Genomic DNA, 18989 nt, shown 5'->3' with positions numbered 1-18989 from the left:
TGGGTATCTATTCAAAGGTAAGGAATCTGCAGCTAGAAGTCCCTATCAGATTAACAAGTTACTTACCTTCGGTAAAGCATTATCTAGTAGAGACAATATCTAGCTGCAGATTCCTTACAGACCCACCAATGCCTCCCCGCTCTGTGGACTCATTTATAGGGCTAGGGTTGCTGCCTTTACAGGACCCTCGTTTTGACACCCACTAGTCAGTTCAATTCATGGCTCTGTGCTTCTGGCGTGGAAAAAGTGAAAAGTAACTGATGTTCGTGTGCCTGGTTGGCTCCTATATAGGTGACCGCGATGTCCCATCTGGCGCCAGTGATGCCGACAACGCGATGTGGAGCTGAACGGAGCCACCCGTTGACGTGCAGAGGGGTACTGGTCATGCTAAATTTCTAGATCTAGTCTGACGCCTGGGAAATTCAAAGGTAAGGAACCTGCAACTAGAGATTGTCTCTACCAGATAATGTGTTACCGAAAGTAACTTGTTCTTTAAATAATACTACTAGCAGTAGATTCCCGCACTCTATACCTATGGGTATGGCCACAGCGATCAACAACTCCACAAAATTCATCAACAAATATCAGCATCTGATAGACATCTAGCTTCAGATTCCTTACTTTAGAATCCTCCCCAGACACAAGACTGGATCTGGAAATCTTGTTTCCCACATCACGTCCACATGCCGGCAGAGGGCGTTGCATGACTCTGCATCGACCTCATCCACCAGGTGTGACGTCGACAGAGCCCATATAACTTCCTCATCGACGCACTGATGTCAGTTTCTTCTTTTCCACGCTTGCAGCGCAAATAGGGAGCAATTAAGGGGCCGTTTTTACAGGCCCATCTCAAAGTCTTGTCAAGACAACAGTGTGCTTTTTCAAACGATGTCATCCGGGTTTAAACCCTGTGGATCTTGTGATAGGCAAATGTTGATCACAGAACCGCATACTGTCTGTTTGTGGTGCCTTGGCAGACATCGCAACTCCAAGGACTGCATTTCCTGCCAACGTTTTCGATCAAAGGCTTTGAAAGAGCACCGTATGAAACTCCTGGTGGCACGCTTTTCTGAGAAACCGCCAAGGAGGTAGGAGGTACCCTGACTGGATCCTCACAGGCGGTGACAGTTGGGCCCTCAGAATTCATTATTGGATTTGAGACAGTGCCGGAGCACAACCCTTCGGGGTTCACACCTTCGGTGCACACTCAACTGTTGAAGTCGGCAGTGCCATTCAGCTGCAACTCTGTTGCTTTGGAGTCCAGTCAGCCAGTGACGTTGGCCGCGCCAATGGACGCTGATCTGATTCCTCATTCCTATTTCTGACGTCGAGAACGTGCCACAACAAGGTCAGGTGGTGCCAAGTGCATCTTTGGATGACTCTCCATCTGGTGTTATTCAGCCATAGTCTGTTTTTGCGATGGGAATACACAGTTTTAGAACTGAAGGAGAGACTATTGATTGACAAAATCCTTGTATAATGCTGTCCATCTCCTGTGGTGGAAAATTGGCTGACTGAAGTGGGGGAGGTTAGTGAATTAGAGTTGTCTCCAGTTTCAGTTTTACTTTCTCCACCTTGTATGGCAACGGAGGAAAGTTCTTCTTTGTCCAGAGATCTTTTGCTGAATATTCTAAATCAGGGAGAGGTGGGAGTGGAGCCTGTGCACCTTTTTAGTCTCTGTTTGACCTTTTATTCAGGCAAAATCTGTGATAGTAGCTCCACTTGACCGTGCTGTGGGCCATAGGCATCGTCCCACCCGTGGGGACTATCATTGTCTACTGGAACATCCGACCACAAAGGGGTTCATGGTTCAAGCTGCTACAGCTTCTTGGGACCATAATACCCTCCCTTGGTTCCATCAGGCAAAGAATCCGGATGGTTAGAAACTTGTCAGAGGAATATATTTTCTCCTGTAAACTTGGCTGTGAGGTCTTTATACACTACATGTGTTATGGGCAGATTTTCTCATGCTTTATGGGACTCTGTGACACAGAGGCTACCTTCACTGCCGGAGGAAGCCAGAAATGAGCTATTGCAGGTGGTGCAAGATGGCTGGGAGGCGGCGAGATTGACCATCAAATTTGGTATGGACATCACTGATTCTGTGGTTAGAGCAATGGCTCAGTCAGTTGCTCTGCGCAGGCATGCATAGCTGGGTCAGACTGTTTTTTCAGAACCTGTGCAAGGGAGCCTAAAAGATATAATGTGTCTATTTATTAGGTGAAAAGGCTGATTCGGTTTTAAGAGTCATCAGAGCTGCTAGATCTGATAGGTCCACTTGAGGTACTTTTATAAGCTTGAGTTTGGTTTTTGCTCTTGTGTAGAGGGGTATCTACATGACTGAGTTATGATATGTTTCATCTGGTACGTCCTGGATAGTGTTTTGCTTAGTGCAGAGGTTTATTTGATACCTGGTGTTTTTAATCTGGGGCAGGTGAGATTACACAATAAATGGTTTTCTTGGTTGTTCTGCTAGCTGCAGAACTGCTGGACTTTTCAGTGTTTAATTTGTGTCAAGTTTTTTATTTGAGCCCTGGTGCAGGTCTGTCAGTTTGATTTACTCTGTAGAATAGTTCAGGCTTAAGAGGGATACCCTTATGGTATATGCTATACTCTATAAGGAGTATTGCTTGTATGCTGCCATGACCATCTTTAAATGTGCATTTATATGTATATACATTTATATGTATATATTTCTGTTGAGCGGGGTTTGCTCAGCTTATGCAATTTTAGTCTCACGTTTGAGATGACTGATTTCTACTCTGTGTGTCTGGTTAGTTCTCTATAGTATGATATATATCTGTGAACTTTAGTAAAGTACTTTTGAATTTGTACCCCATTGGGGTCTGAGGGTATATGATGTACCTTTTAATGAGAGGACTATGTGCAAAGAGAACACAGGAGCAATGTAAGACTCAAGAAAAATACCACCAAACTGTGTACACATTTCGTGGAAGCAGGACACACATGTGACGACTTGAGATGGACGGTTCTTGAAATGCTACAAGACAAAAACAACAATGCTGAGCAGATCCTATTTGAAAAGGAACAAAGGTGGGTGGACCGCCTTAGAACAGATACATTGGGGATGAACGATAACATCCCGTGGCACCAGTTCTATTGAGTCAAGTGTACACTAACTTTGAGTCCCTGTCATTATGACACATAATGTTCCACTCTTCCGGTCACACTAATGCCCCCTGCTAACCAGCTATGCTTGGAGGGGGACCTGTATAATCGCACTCACCTCATTTTTGACGTAATTGCCCTTGGTACATACACTTCTAACGTTGTGGATATAACACCTCTGCCATCCAGTTACCTTGGCTGTTAAGACCAATAACATTACACTTGTAATCTTTATTTTAAGTTCCTTAAATGCTATGGGCACCATACATGTTTACTACGAGCTTATCTTGTATTTATTCTCTACTTATTGAATAACACTCGTCCATGTATCGGGAGGCAACCATCTTACATGGAGTTCCTTGCCTGCAAGCAGTCCATTTTTGATGTCTAGGCCCCGTTTAAAAGACGGGTTAGAAGAGACACGCCCATAGCCAGCGGCAGAGTCAGCACAGGGGACACAATGCCGAACCTCGTGGGTAAGAATGGCAGCAAGACCTGATCTCTACTAATTGGTAAGCTACACAACTTTTTTACTAACACAGCGGGCCCGTTTGTACCATAACAGCAAAGACCACAAGCGATTCTCCGACCCCTGTTGAAGCTATCATCGAGCTAAAAATAGGTAATTATATTGCAACTTCTGAAGTGTTATGTATACAGGTTACTATCCAACCTACCATTAGATTAAGGGCTTATAACTTCGTTCACTTTGAGTGCTTCATTACCTACTAGAATGTGGACTTTTCACTATAGCAGGTCCCTTATAAAAGCGACTACGCACACGTTTTAATCTTGACAGTACTTCCTCTCTTAGACCTTGTTTTTAATCCTTGCCTTCCTCGATACGGTAATAATGCCACTAGCATGGCGTACGCTCCTAATGAGGAGTATTTCTGTGCTCCACATGTAATTTTCACACGTCTGCTTGCTCACCTCGTGTTTATAGCCACTTATATAATGGATACTGTTGGCTTTTGTTTCCACAGCATCGGAATTTTGAGTATAAGTTGACCAGACTTATCACCCAATACTACACAAGTTGTGTGAGATATTCTACCTTTTTCTATATGTGTTTTTTTGTCCTGACGAAAGCTCCATAGACCCGGCTGGGCTGAGTGAGCTGAAACATGTTGACACATTCTTCAAGACATGCGGTAATCCAGTAACACAATTACCATCATATCGTAATTCCTTTTTATTGATAGTGCCTAGACCCCCTTTTTCTAATAAATAAACTCTAGGGTGAGACACTACTTTTACCTCCTTTTTCATTATTTCTGGACACTTCTATTTGTACCGGAGGTAGCCTCGGGTGAGGCAGGCACCCAGCACGTTAATCGACTACCCTATGAATACGCCACGACTCCTGATGGGGCGGAAATAAGATATACCGCAACGATAAAATCAGGAAGCCTATGAGGGTTTTCGAATATAAACCAATGGTTTTATAGATACCAGTGTCCATTCTATTTTTGATTATTGCAAAGATAATATATGCCTCGTAATATGCATGGGTAATATGATAAAGTGTCTATCATGTGTTCTATGATAAGGCTCTAGAACGTCTATGCCTAAATTCCTTTTGCTATTTCTCAGGAGTAGCTGGTACCCTACATTATTATGTATGTGACCTCGGCTTTTTCCCTAGTACTTGCCTTACATTCACATCATAAATGAGGTTCTCTACATCTGCTAGATGTAGAACATTATTAACCACACGGTTATCTTGTGAAGCTTTCTGACATTATATTGCTATTCAGGTTCTGTCTTATGGCCAGTGCTATTGAGCATATTCATGTTCTCACAGCATGATTGATTGCTTACTTTCCCGGTATTATATCAGGTTATTATAGGTCTTCAGGCAGAAATAGTATATTTGGCAATTCTATTCCTTCTATTGGAAAAGGTTATTTAATGTATTGCCTTTTTCTGGATTGTCATAACGCTGTGCGCTATTGCTAAATATTTTCTTTGTTTCTGAAGAATATTTCCCTCTAATGGTGTACCATTTCTTCTCTATGAAGGATTAATATAGGTTGATCCTTGAGGGGAAGAGTTGTGAGCCTCGTAGTTCCTACATTTTTTAGAGGACTTTAATTCCTTACATTCAGGATCATTGCTCTATTAGAGGTCAATTCCTTTCATTATCTACCTGTCTGTGGTTGCTGGAAGACAAGTCTTTTCCTTATTTGCTGCCTCTAGGGGCTGCAAGTTAGGTTCACAATTGCAAAGTGTGGTTCCTAAAGGATTAGACAAATTAATGTTTAACTTTTTCATTGGTTGGATCATTTACAAGACCATTGGTAGATTGTCTCTGTTCATAGAGCAAGGCCTTGTGCAGACCTTGCTTTTAATTAGACTATCAAGATTTCTTTTTGTTCTTGATATCCTATTCGATTTCTTACTACCATTGTTTTATGATGGTCTTTTAGGCAAATTGCATTACTCTGACTGGTTGGATGCTTTTGCTTTTCTAAGGGTATGATTCCGCTATAGTCACATACTGTTATGTCACTGTTGCCTGCGGATTGTTTGTCTGTATTATCTATCTTTTAATATAAATGTTCTTTTGTTGATACAATTTAAGTTTAATTATTTTACTCCTATGTCTCGGTATGTATACATGTACTTTTGTATATATGGGATATTCTAGAGGTACTTGTACATCTCTAGTTTTTCTTCCTATGGAAGGACTGCTTCTATGTCGTTAGGGGCTAATATTGTCTTTGACCTCATTTTTATATGAACATTTGTTTTCTCCATGCGGATGAATTTTCTCTGTGTAGTTTACAGAGCAGTCCTGGCGGTATATGGTTTACAGGTGTTGTTAAGTGGCACGGCCAGCTGTTGCGGGTTTCACAGGTTTGAACATGCTGTTAGGTCTTGAGTGTATAACCAAATGGTTAGGGATAAAGTCTTTTTGGCATGGGTAATATCTTTCCAATGCTTTTATTGTCTCATTTCTTTTTTTACTGTGGATCTGTCCACAGTTATTGTGAGATGAGACCCTCTAAAGCAGTTTTATCTTACTGACAGGGGCATGTTATTCCCATTGTTTAAATGTCTTGCGACTTTAAATAACTATGGTCCCTTCTGGGGACCTTATATGGTAGGGTATGTTTCTGCTCACCTACATTATTATACATTTCCAGTCTTTTCTCATGTTCTGGATCAGGTTGGTCTTAGTAAGAAACTTGTCATGGTTGCAGTTTGCAGAGCCTTCTCCGGGGATGGTATGGCTTTGGCATTTGATTCTAAAGTAAGGGCTCTGCAGCTAGATGTCTCTATCAGATGAGCAAGTTACTTACCTTCGGTAACACATAATCTGGTAGAGACAGGATCTAGCTGCAGATTCCTTAACGACCCTCCCATCCTCGCCACTCTGCAAACTGAGTGCTTTTGGGTCTCAATTGGTTTGTTTTGGTCTTTCACATAGCAACAACAACAAAAATGTATTTACTGAATTGTTGTTTGTAATTTGGTAATTATTTGACACACAAGTGTCTTTTGTTTTAGCACACTGTTCAATAGATAGTTTCTATATGTGGCTCTGTATTTTGAGTGCGCAAAAGAGTCACGGAAGACACTGACGTCAGCGCGTCAACGAGGGAGTTATATGGGCTCTGTCAACGTTACATCCAATGGATGACAGCGATGCAGAATTGCGTGACACCCTCTGCTGGCGTGAAGATATGCTGTGGGGAGGGGAAGAAAGATTTCCAGTTTCAGTTTGTGAGGTACTGAAATATAATTCGTCATCACACAAAGTGTCCCTTCTGAACAGTTCAGCTGTTCTGGTACTTGATGGAATTATTTAGAATAAGGTACCTTCTGAAATATTTGGACCAACACAAACGTTACCAATACATTATATTTTTCAATTGACACTTCAGGATGTTATTACTCCTGACACCATCTCTGATGATTGGGACTTACTTAAGTCCATGCTCTCTGAGCTGGAACATTATGATGAAATGTATTGTTTTCACCATTATGCACACCACTTCTTAACCAGAGCTAGTACTCCATGTGCAGTATTTAATTATACACACTGGAACATTGCCCTTCACCACCTGAGGGAAGTTCAAAAACGTATGCCAAGAAGTTTACATATTTTTCTAGAAACAGCCCTGTAGACCCAGTGTCTTCTTATTATAATGAACTTGTTCCTTCCCCAGCAAAGAAAAATATGCAAATTGATACCAAATAGGTATATTCAGCTTCTTTTATTTCCCAGTTGTCAATACACCTGTTTAGCTTTTGGAAAAATCATGTTGACTTAGAATCTGTTTAGGGAATGAAAGACTGGAAAGTTCAAGGTAATGAGGCTTTGTTTAGAGCATGTCTAATACCAAGACAGATAATATTTCTGAACAAAACAGAGCAGCAAAAATCTTGTCTGGGCATTGCAAAGAGAACAGACTTGAACACACCAAACATTCCCACATTTGCACATTTAGACAATTAGGAACAAGGTACAAGCCACACGGAGGAAGAACTCAGCAACATGCTTAAGAATGGTACATATGATTCTTCACATTTCAGTCCTGAGGGGTGTTACGCTCTGCTCTAATTAGAGCTCATCAGAGAGGAATAGCTTTTTCTTGACACAAGGGAGCACCCAGTATAAGTCAAAACAATACCCCATAAGTCAGAATAGTACCCGTTCAGGCTTAGAGTGCTGCATAAATTATGCAAAAAAGGAAGTAGGAATCTATCGTTAGTTACAAAGTTAAGGACGAGAGCAGTTCCCTTATATGGAGCACCCTACAACACCACCTACACAGTTGCCCTAAATGACCTGTTATTTGGCCACATTTATTTTCACTCACACACACACACACACGCACGCACACACACTCACACACACATATATTATAGTGTAAAGCTTCTTCTGATGTATTTGACTGCCAATGTAGGGGTTTAAAAAATTATTCCTCCCAATGTAATTGCCTACAATGTGATGTGTGCATGTAATTAATTGTGCTATCTGCTATGTAGTGGTGTCTTACCAAAAATAATATCATACATTTCTGTACAGTTCATTTTAATAAGCAAGATTGATATGTTTATTATAATTAAGGCTCCAAGTTTTATAGTGATTTTTTTTACATTTCCATCTGTATTTATCCATATTTATTTTTTGGCCATCTTCTTTGTATTTATTTTTATTTATTTTGTGATTTAAGAAATTAGACGTGCTCACATGCATTGGTGCCTGCATGTTTTAGAAAATAAAGCAGACACATCTAACAAAATACTACACCCAGGAAGTACATATTAGCGTTATACTACAATATGTGTTTACATATGCCTGTATAAGGAAATCACATCCTGTTTTTTAACTCCACATGTTGTCGATGTGCTCAGCTTTTGCCTGGAATTCACGAGAGACAGCATGAGGAGTCTCTCACAAGAAGCCCAAATTCTGTATTTTTCTACTTTTAAAACTAAATACAGACAGGAAACCCATTGTTCTCTGTCTGTATTCATCTGTAAAAATCTGTAAAAACTGAAGACTGGGAACCTTAATTTTAATGCAAGGAGGGCAGACCCACACCTTCATATACACATCACACTACACACTACCTTTGCCACAGCACAACTATCACCTCTTCCTCACAGTCTGCCATGAAAGTATAACTAAGCAGTATGTTTTTCCTCTCTTAATATATCCGTAATAAGGATTTTATTTGCAAATCAGTATCACCTGAAGTACACAGTCAAGCTGTAAATAGGTAGTGAAAATCACAAAAGTCAATGGTTTGCTTTTCCCACTGCTTTTATACAAGGTAGATCAACTTTGAGGTTATCAGATGTCGTATTTGACCTACCTGTGCCCTAAATAAGATACTTTGCATGTGTTATCAATATATCTTGCTTTTTGGCACTAAACTGTGATGTAATTACCATCGATCTATTTAATATATTTGCAATTCGAGTCTTGTTTCTAAATGTGGTGTTTTATGCATGTAGGCACATTTATTTCTTCCTTATACACTTAGGTAGATCAGTATCACTTACGTTTTTTGTGCTGGTGCACTTGGAAGGGATAGAAAAGATTGTGGGGTGGGAGCATGTAGATCGGAGAGGCCCGTGGGGTAGCAGCTTATTGTGGTCCCATTGGTGTTGGTGTTGCATTGTTAGGTATGTCAAGAAGGAGAAATGCATTCACAAAAGTTATGGTGCTGTTTTCATTTGAATCAATGATATTAATCCATGTAGTACCCTATTGACATTTGTTATCTCATAAAACACTTATTGAGTTTATAATTTTAGGACCAGTACCTATGGCTTTGTTTTTCTTGTTTATGTAGATCAGTGAAGGCTCGTGTATTTTTATTTACCTGCTTAAAACTGTCATGTTTTATAATCTATTTTATGTTCTTCTACTTCTACAGATGTTAAATTACTTCAGGAGACTTTCACCGACATACACCCAACAGATCCAAGATTTCACAAAGCAAAGGTCATACTTCTGCAACCTCATTGCTCGGGCTCAGGTGTTAGTGATCCAGTGGAGTTTATTTTAAATGAGCATGGAGGTATTGTTTATTTTATATTAAAGTGGTAATGCCAATGTTTTTTTTTTTTTGTTTTTTTTTTTTTTTAAAAACCTTTATTTGAGTATGCAATAAAATACAAGGATGGGCCTACAACCACACGGGCCAGCCGCTAAAGAGGAGAAAATACACAATATACACTTCCGTAGCGGTAACGATCAATCGTCAATGCAATACTCCATATAATATACAGAACAAAAACAGATTTTGTTTTATAAAAAAGAACAGACACACAAAAAAGGCGAAAGTGTATTACTGAAGGTCAGCCCAAAGGACGGGAGGGGACAGCAACAAAAATGGAATCAAAGCTATAAGCTCCAAAGAGCCCGGATGGGGGGGGGGGACGGGGCACGAAGGAGAAAAAGAAAGGGGGGGGGGAGCCGGAAAACCAGCACAACCCCTATACGCAAGGTTCCAAGAACGCTCGCCTAAGGAGACCGGGAAAGCTCAATGTCATCCACAAGGGGAGGAGTACAGATGGCACCACGATATTCATTCCATTGACCCCACACCCTAGTCCATGCCCTGGGTCTGCCCCTAGCCACGTAGACAGTCTTCTCACGGAACATAGACCAATCCATGTTGTCTTCCCATTTCGATAGTTCAGGGGGCTTGGAGGCCCCCCAAAGTTGAGCAATATCTCGCTTCGCAACCATATAACCCAGGGTGGCCCACCTAGTCTGGGCCACCGAGCAGTCAGTGGGCTCCCAAACATTCAGAAGACAACGACGAGGTTCCGGACACAAGGACACCCCTGTCACCACAGCCATAACCTCAAGCACAGCCGTCCAGTAAGCAACCACCATCGGGCATTCCCAAAGAATATGAAGGAAAGTCGCACTCAAACCACATCCACGCTTACACAACCCATCGGAGGAAAAACCCATCACAAGCAAACGAGGTCCCGTAACATACACCCGATGAAGGATCTTCAATTGGACCAAACGGAGACGAGCCGGGATAGCCACTTCTTTAGGAGAAGAGAGGGCCGACTGCCAATCTTCGTCATCAAGCTCCAAACCATCACGAACCCACGCCTCCCGAAGTCGGACCAACAGATCAGCCCGATTATTAATCAGTTTCTTATAAATCAGGGAGATAGTGCTGTCGGGAAGATGTCCGTCAAGGACACGGTCTTCAAGGGGGGAAGAATCAGGCGGAATCTCACCAGGAGCAAATACAGCGGTCAAGGCGTGCCTAACCTGTAGGTATCGAAAGAATTCCCGACCACTCAAGCCATATTCAGCCTGGAGGGCCTGAAATGTTCGCACAGAGCCCTTGGAATACACATCTCCCACTTTAGAAATTCCAATCATGTCCCAGCGATCGAAACCCTTGGTAGACCAAAGACCGCCCAGACGTTCGGAAGCATAAAGCGGCGTGGCTAACGTCAAGCGATCCTCCCAGCCCATGCTACGAGTCGCGGCCCGCCACACCGCCAAAGCAATCGACGTAGGACCCACAAGATGGCGCCCAGCAGGGCGAGAGTAAAGCACTCTGTTAAAGTCACCTCCCGGAAGCTGAAGTCTATCCATCTCAAACGCCGGATTACTACCCGGCGAGAACATGATGTGGTTGATAGCAGACAAGTGCGAGGCCCAATAATACCTCTTAATATCGGGGAATGCAATGCCACCGTCATACCAAGGAATGGAAAGCTTAGCAAGAGCAATACGCGGGCGGCCATCCCAGACAAGTTGTCTCTGAAGGGTCTCAATCTCCCGAAAATAGGACTGAGGGACAGGATCATAATAATTCTGGAGAGCGTAGAGAAACCTCGGTAACGACATCATCTTAAACAGGGCTGCCCGACCAAGGGGAGACAAGGGAAGCCTGCGCCAACGAGCAACGTCCAAACGCAGTCGAAGCAACGGAGGAAGGAGATTACGATCAAAGCGAAGAGACGAGTCCAGAGTAACGAAAACTCCCAAGTATTTGAAACCATCCCGGGCCACCTGAAGAGGGAGCCTGCTCGGTAAAGGAGGCAAGACACCAGACAAAACATACACACAGGACTTGGTCCAATTAATTACGAGGCCCGAGTTAGCACCAAAGGATACAAGAACGTCAAATAAAACAGATAAAGACTTACGAGGGGAGGTAAGATACAAGAGGATATCGTCCGCATAGAGCGAGACTCGGTCTTCGAAGTCCGGGGCCCAACGGATCCCTTTAAGGGACGGTTCCCAGCGGAGCCAGGCCGCCAACGGCTCAAGGGCGAGCGCAAACAGTAGCGGGGACAAGGGGCAACCCTGGCGGGTGCCCCTGCCCAGGGGGAAGGGAGCAGACACCCTACCATTCACAACAACCTGCGCCAAAGGTTCCGCATACAATAACTTAATCCAGCCAATAAACTCGCACCCGAAACCGAATTTCTCAAGAGTCGCCCATAAATAAGGCCACTCCACAGTATCAAAGGCCATGGAGGCATCCAAGGACGCCAAAATGGCCGGTTCAGTCAGTAGCCCCGCCCTCGCTATCACGCCGTGAAGACGACGTAGATTCAAAGCAGTGTTGCGATGCGGGATAAAACCAGATTGATCCGGATGAACCAAGTCCCCAAGAACCGATAGGAGTCGGGTCGCCAAAAGTTTCGCCAGAACCTTGGGTTCAACATTTAACAGGGAGATGGGTCTATATGAGGAACAAAGGTCGCGAGGTTTACCGTCTTTAGGGATGACGACTATCGTCGCCAAACGCTGATCGTAGGGAAGGAGGTTACGCTCACGTGATTCCAAAAACATATCGCGGAGATATGGCGCCATTTTATCGGGTCGCAACTTGTACAACTCAATAGGCAAACCATTTGGACCCAACGCCTTGCCCGAACGGAGCGAACGAATGGCAGTAGCTATTTCATCAACCGTAAAGGGGGAGTCCAAAGCGGTACGGTCCAAATCAGAGACACAGGGCAATGCAATATCACGCAAAAGGAGGCGAGAGTCAGCCACATCCCTCACAGACACAGGAGCATACACAACACGGAAATGTTCCGCAAAACGATCTACAATGGCGATCGGATCAATCACATTCTCACCACTCGCAGACTGAATCACAGGCACCACACGATTAGCTCTTTCTTTCTTGTCCAACCACGCCAGGAGTTTACCCGCCTTATCACCAACATCATACAATCTGCCTTGTTGCTCACGAAACATCACTTTTGCAGCGTCAGTAACTAGGGATTTATATGCAAACTGCTTTAGACCCAGGGCATGAAGTTTCTCAGGCGTGACACCAGATCCCAACTCGTCCTCCAAGGCAGAAATTTCCCCCTCGAGGCCCACTACCTCCCTCTTCCCGGCTTTCTTAGCTTCAACAATCAAAGAAAGGGCCTGTCCACGAATCACAGTTTTGAAGGCTTCCCACAGGGACACCGCCGAAGGGACCGACCCCTCGTTTTCCAGGAAATAAGCATCTATGGACTTGAGCAAGAGGGCACGAGTCTCAGGGGAGGAGAGATACCATGGGTTAATGGGAGCCACTCGGCCCACTGCCTCTATCCCAACCTCAAAACGAAGCCAGAGCGGCGAGTGGTCAGAGATGCCCCTTGGCAAATGTATAATCTCACGGACCGCCGACGACTGGGCAGCGGGCATCAGGAAATAATCTAGCCGAGATAGGCTACCATGGGCACCAGAATGAAAAGTGTATTGAAGCTGAGTAGGATGTAACAATCGCCAGCAGTCCACAAGGCCAAAAGTATCCAAAAACCCACCCAACCAACGCTGGGCATGCGGGGTATCCCTGGGGGGATGGCGATCATGAAGGCCAGAAAGCACTGAATTAAAATCACCGGCAAGAAAGAGTACACTATCAGGAAGGTCCAACAAGACACGGCCTAAATCAGTGAAAGTAGCAGTTTGCAAGCCTGGGGGGACATAAACATTAAAGAGGGACAGGGTGCGGCCCTCATATCTACCCACCAGAACAATATATCTCCCACGATCATCCCGAAACACCTCATCTATCGCCAGAGGGAGGGAGTTACGAACAAGGATACCCACACCCCTGGATCCTGAAGTAAACCCCGAGTGTGCCACAAGGCTGTAGCCCCATCTATTCATTGCATTACATACATTCCCAATCAAATGGGTCTCTTGCAGGAAAACAATGTCCGGTGACAAACGTCTTATATATTTCAACACCACACTGCGCTTGATGCGATCTCCCAGGCCATTAACGTTCCAGGAAACAAATTTCAACCCCCTACCCCCCATCCCACCCACCCGAGCCAGGACCCCCCATCCAAGAGCCAGACATCAGAAACATCAATAAAGACAGAAGCAATTCGCCTTGAAAACAACACACAAAAAAATAAGAACTTCCCATCCCCCCTCCCCCAAGCTGAAAGGAAATACCCCCCACCCTGCACCCCTGCAAAAAGCTAAAGAGCCACCCCAACCTGCAGTGTGCCTGTCGCCCCATAACCCCTAGTCTACACAAAGACCCCGGAGGAGGAAAGGTCTCCGTTCCACCCGCCCCCAGACTACAGTAAGAGCAAGAATCAACACACAACAAATAAATAATCACATTGCAGAGGTACGCCGGCCACCACTCCTGGGAACGTATTCAAAACGAGACATCAGAGTCAAACAATCAGATCTCCACACCACCTTCGGCACCACCAGGGTGAGCGGCAGACTCAGTCTCAGGAGGACGGTCAGGCAAGGAGTCCAGCCAGTCATTAACAGCATCCGGTCTATCAAAGAACAGAGTACGCTCATTATACTCGACACGAAGTCTGGTGGGGAAAAGCATAGCATAGCGTAGACCCCGATCTCGAAGACGTTTCTTAGCACCACGAAACTCCATCCGTTGTCTCTGAACCTGTTGGGAGAAGTCCGGGTAGAAGTTCACTGTGGCATTCTCGAAGGCCACCGGGCCTTTCACCCGTGAGGCCTGCAGGATAGCGTCCCGATCCCTATAATGAAACAGTTTAGCCACAATAGGCCTTGGCGGAGCACCAGGCTTAACTTTGCCCCCCGGGACACGATGTGCGCGTTCAACCGTGAAAAATTTGGTAAGCCCGGAGGGGGCAAGATGGTTTAAAATCAGACCCTCAACCAGGAGATCAACGGAGTGGGGTTCAGGGTTTTCCGGTACACCAACCAGGCGAACATTGCAGCGACGTGCCCTGTTTTCAAAATCCTCCAGGCGTCGGGTCATGAAGTCGTTCACCCGACGAAGATTCCCAACCTCTGTCTGGAGCTCCGAGACGTCTTTCGTGAGGCTAGATGATTTAATATCCAATGACTGCACCCTCTCATTCGTCTTGCCGAGATCAGCACGAATTAGATTCACCTCAATGGCCACGGTGTCAAGTTTGTGGGCCAAGGCCTCGTACTGAAGGCCGGTGGATTCCCTCACTCCCGAGATGGCGCCCATGATATCTTGTAGGGAAGGCTCCGCCGACTCTTCCAAAATCCGTTCAGACGCCGTACTGTGGCCAGGTAGGGCAGCTCCGGGGGACCCCTTAGATTGAGTATAACGGTCCATGACGTTCGTCTGAACCGGCGCTCCGCGCAGAGGTGTTTTCGTCTTGCGCGTTTCTCTGTCCCCTCTGCCCGCCATTTTGAGGATGCGTCACGGGACAAGCCACCAGGGTCGACGGGCCAAACACCCAAAACTCAGGATCAAAAGTACACCAAAAAGAAGGGCTTAACTCGGGAGGAGGCCACCAAACCAGCAAGTAGACAAGAGGAAAGCCCCGTGTCCGAACTGTCTCCAAGTCTCAGCCAAGCGCGATACGCACACTCGTGGCACAAGTCGAGAGAGAATCGAAACCGAAACTCAGGAAGGGGGTCTCACAAGGCCAGATCTCCTGCCGTTGTTGTTCAATTCCAGGACGGCCACAGATCTGCACCCCGTCCCGGGCGCACCTCAAGGGCGGAGCCCAAAAGTTCAGACCACCGTAGCTCAGGAGTACGAGATCCAAAGCAAATTCCGAAAAGTGCCAGGGTGATCAGCCAAACGTCCTCTACTTGAATTCTTACAAGAAATCAGGATCTAGTCAGGATAAATCGCCGGGAGCGGCGAGGGTCCGGAGAGCGCTGTGCTCAAGCGGCCATCACGGATGCCCGCCAAGCTCCTCCCCCTCCAATGTTGATTTAGTACTTGAAAAATGTGCTTCAGATGTCTTAATGTAAATGCTGGTTTTGTGCTTGAAATTTGGTAGTTTGCAACAATTGTAATACATGAAAATTAAGGTTACTGAACAGTGTTCATAAATATATTTAAAAATCCTTCAGATGTCGGTACCACAGACATGTATGCCTTCGGCATTGAGACAATCTATATTACTTCTGTAGTACTAAGGAAATGTTAGCTTGGCATTTTCTACTGCCTACATAGGTCATCTTTTGTTAGGCCTGTCAGCCATAGGGTGGTCTTTCTCCAAACATTTTGCCTTCCTCCCATTGTTTTTGCTTTTCTTGTTTTTTCTGGCCTTAGGAGTCTGCACACTTTACCACTGCTAACCAGTGCTAAAGATAATTTACTCACTCCTTAAGACATGCTAAAACTGGTGTATTCCCAATTTGCAGGGGTACTCCATGTACCCTTGGTCTGTAAATTGAACGCTACTTGCGGGCCTGCTGCACTGATTGTGCCACCCACTTAAGTAGCCCTTTAAACAAGTCTCAGATTTTGCCATACCCAAATCCTCCTTTTAAATACATGTAACACACCCCTAAGGAAGGGTCTGAACATCCCTGAGGGCAGAGTGCTTTAAAAAGTAGGACATGTCCTTTTAAGTTTACAGGTCCTGGTGGTGAAAACCCCTTAAATTAGTTTTTCACTACTGCAAGACTTACCTCTTCTATAGGCTAACATTGGAGTTACCTTAATATACTTAGTAAGCTGTAATTGCCAAATGGAAGCAGGTGAACAGATCAAGTTAGGTGTCTTTGAAATTGTAATGCAAAGTTCTCTTTCATGGTAAAGTCGGATTTTAAATTACATTTTTGAAAATGCCACTTTTAGAAAGTTGGCATTTTCCTGCCTTGGCCATTTAGGGCCATATCTAGGTAAATACCATTTACCAATTCTAAAATACCAAATTTTACTGATTCGGTATTTTAGAATCGGTAAATGGTATGTAGGTATCGATTCGGTCATTTTTACCGAATCGGTAAAATTCGGTAAATACCGATTCGGTATTTACCGATTCGGTATTCCCCATTCATTCCTATGGAATGAATGAGAATTACCGAATCGGTAATAGGGGGAAGACTTACAAGGGTGGCAGAGTGTCACATTGACACCCGGTTGCACCCCTGAATGGTGCATGGGTGCACATGTGGCACACATACATGCCCTAAGGCGGAGCTTTCCAAAGTATGTGTCGCGACATGGCACTGTGTCGCCTGACATGTGTGTCGTGTGGCGGTACCCTCTAATCAAGCATGAACGTCTGCCTTAAATCTTTAAGACAGACGTACATGCTTGATAAGACATACGTACATTCTCGTTCATCATCAGGGCCGGACTGGGAACCAAAACCGGCCCTGGCAAAGTGCTCGGCCGGCCCCGGGGGGGGGGGGGGGCGGGGGGGTGCCGCCGAGCGCTTTGCTAGGGCCGGTTTTCAGCCGATTTTGCAAAAACGGCCCTGTAACAATATCGGCCCCTGGGGCCCAACACCGGCCCCCACCCTTGCGGCGCACCGGGGGATTGCCCTGTGCCCGCTATGGCCAGTCCGGGCCTGTTCATCATGACGTCTGCGCCGCATTCTTTGGAAAGCTCTGCAGAGGATTATTCCCACTTGGCTATTCTCCCGTGGCCTTCAACCTATTTTAAAGCTTCGGGAGTCTAGGACTGACATACAGCGTGTTAGAGACACTACGAGTTTTCATTTGGACGCACAAATGAGGTCGACCTTTGACCCCGGTGGGTGACTACCATACCTGGGCTGCTGCACAGCCAGAAAATATTTGACCCCGGTTGCAGGTTTGCCAGCAGCGTGACTAAGGAAGCCTTAGTGCGAGAATAATAAGCTACAATTTCTCGTCATTTGCGTAAAACGAAACTCCATAAATGTCGTCCGTCCTCACTCTCCGTTTTCCAAATATACTAATAAGACTCAGATGTCCCAGCGATTCCGCCCTCAAGTAGCTTCTTTTGGACGTCTTACAAATGAACAGACTTATTTCTGCTGGCCCGTATAGATCTGAAGATGTTTTAAACTGGTTGTTCCAAATAAAGCAAACACTACAAATAAAAATTTTTTAAACATGAGTCAGACACGCAGTTAAATTTACATTGAGTGAAAAACGTACTTGTATTTTGCATGTGTTAAAAAAAAAGCTTGAATAGCCATAAGATCTGAATTTGATATGCAAAAGGGAACTTGGCACAAGTTAGTGCACTTTTTATTGCAAAATTTAAAGTAATTGTTTTAAAACAAGAATTTTTTTTTTTTTTTTTTTAAAACCTTTATTGTACAGAAAGCGCTCACAGATACGGGCCTACAACCCATCGGGCCGGCCACCACAATAAAAGAAACATATCAGGTAGTACAGAAGCTCCCCCAGGACCTCACAGCAATCCTTACGAGAAGCAAAGGCAAAGAGCCACCGAGCAACCACCACGTACAGGATGAGAGAAGGTTGATTTTATAATAGAAGAAAGGGTGTCTCAGAATAAGGGCAATCCGTAAAGTCCAGAGGGCCGTGGTGGGCCGCGAACAAGCAGAAGTATCGAACACAGGAAAATTCAAAAAGAACAGGTACATTTTGGCAAAGGCAGAACGTGAGTCCCACAGTAATAGGCAATTGCAACCGCTGCCCCGCGCCTTCCCACCACTACGAAAACACACAATAATACACAAGACTAAAATTAGGCTTGCAAAACAAAGAGCCCTCTGCCACAACAACCCAGGGGAGGAAAGAAAAAGAGGGGAGAGGGGAAAAAAAGGGGGGGAAAGGACATAGGAAAAAAAAAGGGGGGGAGAAGTAAGAACGCAGCATCATTGCACGCGCCCCATGGCTAACGAAGCACTCAAGAATAGACCAGCACATGGAACCAGTGGTAACAGGAGGAATGAATGCGTAGTAAACCGTGACTGCAGGAATACCAGAAGGCTCATGCTAGCAAAAACACCCCAGGGGGCCACATGCCGACACCGCGTCTCGAAAAAAGGGGATACATAAGAGCCATAGAACCAAAAAAGAATGAGGGGAAAACACAATATGACAGACCCCCCCCCCACCCCGCACATCCCACCCTGCACCCCTGCAGAAGGCTATGGCCTACCCCCCGGCAGCGTGCCTGTCGCCCTAATCAGAACCCGAAATATAG

General features: G+C 44.9%; 1 protein-coding gene across 2 annotated transcripts in view; it reads left to right on the top strand.

The window, feature by feature from the left end:
- NSUN7 (NOP2/Sun RNA methyltransferase family member 7) overlaps positions 1-18989 on the top strand; it is a 972952-nt gene that overhangs the window by 660633 nt on the left and 293330 nt on the right. For both annotated transcript variants that reach the window (XM_078678273.1, XM_078678274.1), the window contains one exon: positions 9531-9674. In XM_078678273.1, coding sequence (XP_078534399.1) covers positions 9531-9674 — 144 coding nt within the window. The remainder of the gene's footprint in view (positions 1-9530; positions 9675-18989) is intronic.

This window comes from Lissotriton helveticus, chromosome 2_2 (genome assembly GCF_964261635.1).
Source record: "Lissotriton helveticus chromosome 2_2, aLisHel1.1, whole genome shotgun sequence".
Lineage (NCBI taxonomy): Eukaryota > Metazoa > Chordata > Amphibia > Caudata > Salamandridae > Lissotriton > Lissotriton helveticus.
Note: the sequence above shows the minus strand (reverse complement) of the source record. Positions and strands in the feature narration are given on the sequence as shown.